This window comes from Phoenix dactylifera, chromosome 1, assembly GCF_051530095.1.
Source record: "Phoenix dactylifera cultivar Ajwa chromosome 1, Ajwa_hap1_PhDact_Kaust_v1.1, whole genome shotgun sequence".
NCBI classification, from domain to species: Eukaryota; Viridiplantae; Streptophyta; class Magnoliopsida; order Arecales; family Arecaceae; genus Phoenix; species Phoenix dactylifera.
Window position 1 is genome coordinate 43,547,993 of NC_143190.1, and position 9,602 is coordinate 43,557,594.

The following is a 9,602-nucleotide window of genomic DNA, read 5'->3' on the forward strand; positions in this document are numbered from 1 at the left end:
AAAGGGTTTTTTGGGAGTTGATTCGAAGGTTTGACTTCATACCGTTAAATTAAATATTCAATTAATTCGTAAAATTGAAGTGCCCTCAGCTGTCTTTCACAAAATACCATCTGATAACGAACCAAATCCAAACTACATTAATAACAACTAATTAAGCTCAAACGCAAGTAACAATTCTTGAAGAGAGCTCAACAGGATAAGCGACGCATTATTAGAAAAGTCACTGGCGAACTTGATCATTCTTTCTAGCCATGAACAGGCCCCACCTCTGCTCACCAACGGAACTCCTTTTCAGCTTTGCCTTCCAACCGCTAACAATTTCATCATAGTCTTCCTGAACATCCCGTTGGAACGGTATGTTTAGACTTATGTCTAACGAAGCAACACAATTATACAAGTTTGTTTACAAACATGCATACCTTTGAAAATTCTTTTATGAAAGCATCCCTGTCCTTCTCAACAGCATCCAATTCCCTCTGAAGAACCTCAAGAAACTAAAAGCAAAGTAACAACAATGTCCCTTAGCATTAAGTCACGGTGGTCTCAGTCATTTTAGAAACATGCATAGAACTCTAAACGCATACATGCAATACATCAAAGCAATAATTTTGACATTTTGCTTTTCATTTTATGCCTCAATTACTGACCAAATGGCCGTTGGGCTCTTTACATCAATAAAGCCATTGGTCACTTCGACACTACATAAACAATTCAATATACTACATGCAAGAGGAAGGGTGAAGTCTGAACCTGAGTTGTCCGATCTTCTGCAGTAACCTCATAAAAACCAGCACCTTGTAGCATCTGATAAGACATATAAATAATGAGTAGGTTTTTATTTGCACTATCTATTCAAATTTCGTCAAACTCTGCTTATGCACACATGCATGCATGTGTGTGTGTGAGAGAGAGAAAGAGGCTAACCTGACCATAAGCCTCTACATCATGGAGATCATATCCCCTTTGCTTGATATACTCTGTAAATTCCTCTGATGGTGTCCCGGATCTCTTGCAGTAATCAGTAATAAGAAGCTTCCCTCCTGGCTTTAACCACTTAAAAAAGCTTCTGAATAGCATGGGCTTGTCCTGAAAAGACCATATTATTGAAAGTTATCTAAACTAACTGTTTCATGTTAAGAAGAAATTTGCTGAAAAAGCAATAGTTCACAATGCAATGCAATATGTCAGGGATCCAGATTGTAGTAAAAGAAAGAATGAAGCAGCAGAGGAGCTACAATCCAACCCAAACAACATGAACAAATACTCTGCATGTACAAAAACCAAATGCACTAAGTTGTTCCTGCCAAATACTATGCAAGTCCACGTACTTGTATGTGAAGGATGGTGTCACGGCTGTAGATCACATCAAATGTGTCATCTGGATAAATTTTCTTGGTGCAGTCAGCAACCTCAAACTCGACTGAGCACTTGCACCCGATGGCACGTTCAAGAGCAAAGGAAATCATATTTATTGAAAAATCAATTCCAACCACATCGACATTAAAGTTCTTGGCCATATAAAAGTCACCTCCCCCAATGCCACATCCCACATCAAGGACTTTCTGTCCAGGCTTTAGTTCCAGCTTTGCCGCAAATTCCTTTGTAGTCTCTGATCATAAAAAAAGACCATAAATACTAAATGAATTTGGTCCAGCTCACCATTTGTTGTCAATGGCTACAGCTCCTCAATCCTCAAAGAGCTGATAGTAGTGAGTCTAGATGAGACAAGTCAAAACCATCCCACTTCTATTTATCAGATAAGAACAGTATTGAGCACATCCTCGCGCTTTACAGGAACAAAGAAAATATGAAAAAGCGGACTCCATGAAGTCAAACATCAAATGGTCTTCATTCATATTGGTTTATTATATCTTAACAGCACTTAGTGCACAATGTTTGTCTAATATGACAAGTGTCTGGGTGTCTAAAAGAATTTGACATAGTAACCTTCCAGAAATTTACCAAGACTCATCTATATTATATGCATGTGTTTGCATATATGTATTGACACATAAATAATGAACAATTAGTTGGCCCAGTCAGTTCATAATCTCATAAAACTAACAAGAACCTGTGTTAAATACCATTTATGACTAAAAAACTTTTCTGTAAAATTACCAAAATTGACACCAAATAGTTATGACATCATGATTTCTCGATATACAAAGTCATGGAGTCATGAAGTGTTTTGAGCGTTCGAGACATCAAGAAACCACAAAGTTTAAAGTGTCTGAGTAACATCTGTAGCTGCTTTATTTACTTTAGGCAAAACCTAAAGTAAATCAGTATCTTTGTGTTTGAACCACAAGATGAATTAATGTCATGAATTATTCATATATCATGGGATAAAAATTAGGGTAATCTAGAAAAATAACTGGCAGTTATAAAGATAAGAAGAATCTGGAGTTACCCAGTTGCTTGAACTATTAGAACAATCATTTTTTGCAATTTTTCTTTTGAACAAATAAAATGCACAGGGGAGACAACTGCCTTCTTGTGTATGGTCATTACGCACTAAATCATTTTTCACATTAGAGAGAGAGAGAGAGAGAGAGAGTAGAAAATAAATAATGTTCTGTATACCAATTCCTCCAGTGCTCACAAAACCTTCCCCAAAGACACGTTCATAGCGTAAAATTCCACTGCTTTTGTACTGTACATTATCCAAGAAGCGCTGAAACCCCCTGTCATCAGTTGATCTGACCTTTTGCCATAACCAACAGATCTACATAATTCGGACAGTCGATTATTCATTCTGGCAAGGAAAAAAGTTGCAGTAAAAGAGCTATATATATATATATATATATATATATATATATATATATAGAGAGAGAGAGAGAGAGAGAGAGAGAGAGAGAGAGAGAGAGAGAGAGAGAGAGAGAGAGAGATTACTTGATTTTGATTTTTCTTGTTCCTTACATAAGCCCTAATGCACTTGAAAGTAATGAGGGAGAGTTCAAAGGAATTTCCTACACCATCATAGGTTTGGCACTGTTTAAACACCTGCAAGAAAAACTTAAATCAGAAACTAGAAAGATGATAAATTGAAAAGACTCGATCTATACAGCAAGTGTGCTTCTAAAAGCATTTAAGCAGCCAATTTATGGGGCTTATCAGAACTAGAAACAGTCCCCTACTATCTTGGATGACAACATGCTTGAAAATAAAGTGGCCTATAGAAGAGAATGACAAGGGAAGGAGGAGGCCCAGAACATAAAAAAAAGGAGAAACAAAGCTGTAAAGTAGCATGAACAGTTCTTGAGACAATAGAACTGATATTTATTTCCAAATTTTTAAGAGGATCTGCATAGTTACAACATTCTTACAAAATGGACCTTTGAAGGAAGCCAAGTTAGCAACTCAGCAGTAACATGGCTATCCATCTAATAGTTGCTTTCTCACCTTAAGAGAGAGGTTACTATCTAAGGGTTGTCTTATCAAACTGGTCATACCCCTCTGCTTGGCAAACACAGGTTCCAGGTTCGATTCTTGGACCTGGAACCTAGGTAATTTGATAGTGGGTCCCACTCCCTTAGTCCCCAAGAATCTCTGTTAAGGGTCGTGTAGAGTGTTGAGCAAGAGTCTTCCCAAGGGCCAGGATAATGAATTTTCAACCAAATGAAGTCAAAAGGTAAAACCAAGGTCCATATTGTTTACCATACAGGTGCCTGACCAATGCAGTACAATATTGAACAATACCGCACCGACGCTCAATTCGCAAATACACAAGTTTAATATCGGTAAAATATTTTTGGCTTTCTTTTTGTTTTTCCAGTACTTTTTGTCTTTCTGGATTATTTTATGGTTTATAGATGCTTAAACATATTGCAGTGTGGTTTGTACCTAATTAAACCTTGGTTACAGTTCAAAGTACCCAATTAAGAGTTATGGATGTTCAAAGTACAATTAAAGTAATCATCTATGTGAGAAAGGAAAAAAACAAAAGGAAGGAAAGGAAGGAAGGAAGAAGAAAATGAAAGAAAGAAATGCAGGAAAGAAGAGGAAAGGAAGGAAATAAAGAAGAAAAAAAAGAAAGGAAGGAAAGGGAGGGAAGAAGAAAAATAAAAGAAGAAGAAAAAGAAAGAAAGAAAATAAGAAAAGACAAAGAAAAGAAACAAAAGAAAGGAATAGAAGAAGAAGAAAAAGAAACAAAGAAAGGAAGGAAACAAGAAAAAAAGAGAAAGAAGAAGAAAAGGAAAGAAAGAATGGAAGGGAGGAAAAATAAAAAAGAAAGAGAGGAAGGAAGGGAGAAGAAAAGGAAAGAAAAGAAGGAAAAAAGAAAAGAAAGAAGCAGAAAAAGGAAAAGGAAAGAAAGGGAGAAGAAAAAAAAAAGGAAGGAAGAAAGGATAAGGGAAAGAGAGAAGAAGGAACAAAGGGAGAAAAAAAGGTTAAGGAGCCCAAACCGCTACAAGCCAAGGGGAACAAAGAAGGAAGGAAAGGATAAGGGAAAAAGAGGAGGAGGAACAAGGAAAGAAAAAAGAGTAAGGAGGCCAAACCGCTACAAACCGAGTGGACTGTTTCTATGGGCAATTTATGGGGATTGTTATGTGTTTTATGATTACTAATAATTTATATACATTATTTATTATATAATCATAATACTTATTATAATGTTATAAAGATTAGAATATTATAATAATATTATGATAAATAGTAATAACAATACTATAATATTAACATAATATTCTAATAAACTTAATATTGCCCTAATATTGTCTATATCCTAATATTTTCATAATACCATTACAATACTCTAAAAATATTAACTGTAATATATTTTACTACTGTTATAATATGTAATATTAGGATAATAACAGAATAATTATGTAGTAAAAAATAGTAAAATATTATATTAAACGGATAATATAATAGTATAATTATATATTATAGTATTATAGAAATATATTAAAAATTAAAATATGATAATAAAATTATAATATAATACTATATATTGATATTGTGACAATATTATAGAGTATAGTATTATATTAATATTATTATGATAATAGGAAATTAATAATTTTATTGCAATAGTACAATATGATAACAATATTATAATATTAATTATAATAATATAATAATATAGAAATTAACTTAATAGCGATATTATAACAATATTATTATTACTATTATTTTAATCATATGGATATTGTAGAGGAGGAGAAAGGGGAATGGTTGGAGTAGAGCTGATCACGGATTTTCCAGCCCACCCAGCCCGGCCTGAAATTTTTCGGGCTTGGGCATTAAAAAAAGTCCCGTGGGTCGGGCCTGGGCAGGAAAAGCAGCCCGACCAAAAAATCGGGTCGAGCCAGAAAACTTTTAAAAATGGCCCGACCCGGCCCTGCCCGGCCCGTGTTTTATATATAAAATACCATATATAAATTCAGTTTTAGAGAGCCCATTAAGCTGTTGGGCCATTCTGGTCTATTTTCAAATTTCAAACAAAGAAAAAATCGGGCCTGTCGAGTCGGGCCCAGAACCAGATTTATAAAGTCGGGTCGTACCTGGATAAAAATTTATGCCTGACAGTCGGGCCGGGCCGGGCCTGGGCACAACCATCAAGCCTAATTTCTGCTGTACAACCCGGCCCAAACTCGGCCCGGCCCGGATTTTAATCAGCTCTAAGTTGGAGTAGCAAAAGGACCCTTTCCAAAGGACCTTTCTCAATTACAAGACTCGTTGGAACTCCAACCAATTTTAGCTGCAGCTCCAAATACAAGCTTTGGGGCTCTTCTTGCATTTGGAATGCAACCTGCAATTGCAATTGCAGCCATCCAAACACTTGTTTTGGGTGGTGTAATTTGCAACCTACCAAATATAAGCAACCAAACAGACCCTTAAGGGAGTGAATGCTTGAAGTTTGTTGTGATCAACATTGGCAGAACTGTCTCGAATTGGACGGTTCCGATCGTTCTGCATCGTACCGGTGGCTCACTAGTACAATTTCAGAAATGGAAACGAAATTCGTTGCTGGAGCAGAGAATGAGAAAGAGAGAGAGAGAGGGAGGTCCGTGGAGGCCAGGCAGAGGCTGGTGGAGGGTTGGCGGAGGCTGACGCCAGGCCCTTTCAGGATTTATGTGGCCGTTCTCCAGTTTCGTTCGACGTCGATCTCCCTTCCTCCCCCCGCTCTCTCTCTCTCTTTTCCTATCTCGTTCTCCCTCTTCCCCGTCTGTTCAACCATGTCGATACGGGCCCGGCATGGCACAACACAGGCCCATACCGACTTGTCCTGCTAGAAGACCGGCACGGTGCCCGGTATCAGTTCCGCCGATATTAGTGGTAATTACACTTTCTTGAAGCATTCTAGGCACTATTCATAGGGAACGTCCACTAAGATACTACAAGCCATATATGGATGTCACCTCCTATGGAAATATCAAATGCATGTCAACCATATAAAAATCTTGTAGTCATATTTCATATACCCGTCTCCCAATCTTATGAAACCCATTTCAATAAAATCTGGAAAAAAAAAATCTGAGCGTTTGCAGATTTTCTTTTCATGTTGGACTTAGCATATTCCTTTGTCCCTCGAACATCCTCTATGGAGAATTATCATCTTTGAGAATTAACATTTTGGTCTGAGGAAGAAGACACACACACCCAAATTTCAAATCAAGCTGCACAACCATCATTAAAATGGATTGCACTGCATGGCCAAAGCAAACAAGATTAAATGTAAAGTATATACCTTAGTATAGAACCTTGGTTCCCGGTAATGTGTTGGGTTGGTTTTCCTCTTAGAGTCCCCAGACCGGTGGAAACAAGATTCTCTGAAGAAAATATACCCGCCAACTTTTAACCATTTTACCAACCTTTCTGCCAGCTTTTCCACCTTTATCCAAAAATCAAAAAGAGATTAGAAAATGGCATGGAAAACAGTTAGGCGGAAAAACTAAATTTGAATGCCAGCCACCACGAGAACATGCTTCTTAATGCACAGCATCAAGGGTCAATACATAGAATGGTTCATGCAAATATGAACTCCAGTTTTAGCATCTAAGAAATAGAACTCCAAGCAAACATCCCAATAAAGCACACTAAGTTCAATTATCTCATCAATCTAGTATCCTACTATGAAGGTCTGATAACCTTATAATATGATGTAACTAACTTAGCTATCTTTAAAACAAAACAAAAAAAAAAATGCATGGTAAGCTTTTAATGTACATATCTACACATACATATGCACATACATACATACCTACATTATATGGTTATTGAAGACACATACTAATTATGTGAATCATTTAGCCATACAATACAAGATCACGCTATAACTAGCATGTAATCTAGGTGATCAGATCCAAATATTGTAAAAAAGGATATGTGAAATGGAAAAACCTATGTGTGTGGCTTTCCACATGGATGGTTGGATTAGAAATTGAAATAAAGAGATGTCATGAAGAGATATGACAATGGTTGTAATGAAAAGACATGATGATGACAACATGTGATTAGTGTCCATTTGACTTGAATCAATAGGCACGTCTTCATTAGTGACCATGGATGGAGGGACATGATGATCAAGGGAATCACCTCTTCATAAGTGACTATTGATGAAGAAACATAATGGTAAATGGATGCACCTCTTCATACATGACATGATAATTTATAAACACACTAGTTCGCAAAACGCTCACTTCCTTCTATCACCATATCCGTTATTCATACTACCATTCTCTTCTCTTCTTTCTCTTTATTTCTTCTCAAGAAAGTTTCTATTCCCAACCATCCTTCTGTGATCACCAGTCTAGCGACAATCACACAAGGTTTTATTCTCCATCTACAAGTCATCAACAATGATGTGAAACTTTGAAAGCAAAAACATACTTGTATGTCAGGAAAAAAAAAAAACTGCAAGCTTCAGAAATACAAAAATACCAAACTTTTGCCAAATTCAGTGAAATACAACTAATGAAGTTAAAAAGAGAGCATCAGTTGTCAAAGTGCAAATCACCTCATTATCTGAGAGATACATCAGCAACCAGTTTGAGAATATCAAATCCACAGATTCTGCTTCGATCATCAAGTCTGGAGATGTTACATCCGCACACACAAAACTTATATTCTTAAGATGACCATTGGCACTCTCATTCTGCAGAAATAGGGAAAATTCACGATTAACTTTGACATCTAGTGAGAATATACATGAATCTTGCATCAAGATCTGGTTTTCATGAACCAATAGCTTCTCCACAATAATGAACATTAAAGCACCTTCTTAATCACATTTTCGATGAAATCCAAAGCCAGAACATGACCGGCTTCTTTCGCCAGCTCACCAGTGAAGCGACCGATACCAGCTCCTAGCTCCAAAACTGATTTTCCTTTATACGGTGGAAGTAAAGAGAGGACCTACAAAAGAATATAATAAAATGGAACCGCACTACTCCGCAAAATAATCCATAACACCGCCTGGGATATTTCCCGAATTGCATGAGAGAGAGAGAGAGAGTAGTATTACCTCGGGCCTCTCTTCCTTGTCGAGATCAGAGGCACGGGAGTCGAGCATCATGGCCTCCACGGTGAGGTCCTTGGAATGCTCCATCCAGTAGCTCTTCTGTACCATGCGCTCCTCCTCTCCTCCTCCTCCTGCCACCAAAGTACACCGTCACCATGACTACCACACAACTCATCATAGCATAACGGTATCAGAAGTCTAGAAACAGGACAGGCTCCAGGTCTAGAAGTTGATCTCTGTGCTCCCTTTTTTTTTTTCCTTTTGATCGTTGAATTTCTTTGTTTCTATCTCAATCGCAATTTAAAAAAAATAATAATACGCATAACAATAATCTTTAGATACAGATCTGAGCTCCATTTTTCTTTCCTGCTGATGTTAATTATGTTAGACATTTATTTATTTCAGTGAAGAGGAGCTTGTTCATGTCCATCGTTCAGTGTTTCTTTTTCTTACCATTGATGGCAGCCATTTGTGCTAGGTCGTTGAGATTTGGGTGCTGTGGCTGGACAAACGGTTGCCAAAGCTTGAGAAGAAGGAGAAACGGCTGAAAAGGAGGAGGAGAAGCTATGAGCCCTCGATGGCAAGGCGAGACCGGGAGAAGCTCCGAGATCTACGGTCGTAAAACCTCCCCCTCTGCCGCATTAACTAATAACCAACAGCAGCTAATGCCTAATGCTCCTCTCTCTCTCTCTCTCTCTCTCTCCTCCTCTCCTATCCAACGATGGAAATCTGAGCCCCCTCTCCTTCGAATATATAGAGAGAGGGAGCGCCAGGCGGGAGTAGGAGGAGGAGGGAGTTTTTAACTCTTATTAAAATTAAAAAATTATCTTTATCATTATTGTTGTGTCGCTAATGTCGGATCTCACGCATATAATTTTCTATGCTTGTGTTCCCTCAGCAGATCCGTTGCGGACGCGGGGCTTAATGCGCGACAGGTCTGCACGTGAAGGATCCGCGAGGTGCGCATCCCGATGTGATTGGGTCGAGCCACGCGCATCACGTCACCGTCCGGGCGTTCGCTGCGTGGTTCGTGGTACGGAACGGGCTCGGACGCTCTCGCATTGCTTGCTTTGCAGAGACTGGCTGTTGTCTGCGTCCATCGCAGAGGCCCGTGAGCGTAGCACTTTTTTTTTTGGTA

At 38.0% G+C, this 9,602-nt stretch overlaps 1 protein-coding gene across 1 annotated transcript; it reads right to left on the minus strand.

Moving 5' to 3' along the window:
- Positions 1-94: 94 nt before the first annotated feature.
- Positions 95-9,235, minus strand: LOC103713971 (phosphoethanolamine N-methyltransferase 1-like). Its single transcript, XM_039125794.3, has 12 exons — positions 8,918-9,235; positions 8,468-8,595; positions 8,221-8,358; positions 7,961-8,098; positions 6,692-6,835; positions 2,893-3,003; positions 2,584-2,725; positions 1,329-1,609; positions 925-1,086; positions 751-804; positions 420-494; positions 95-334 (listed from the first exon to the last, which is right to left on the minus strand). Exons 1-12 carry the CDS (start codon positions 8,931-8,933, stop codon positions 221-223), a joined length of 1,503 nt encoding a protein of 500 aa, XP_038981722.1. The 5' UTR covers positions 8,934-9,235; the 3' UTR covers positions 95-220.
- Positions 9,236-9,602: the final 367 nt, after the last annotated feature.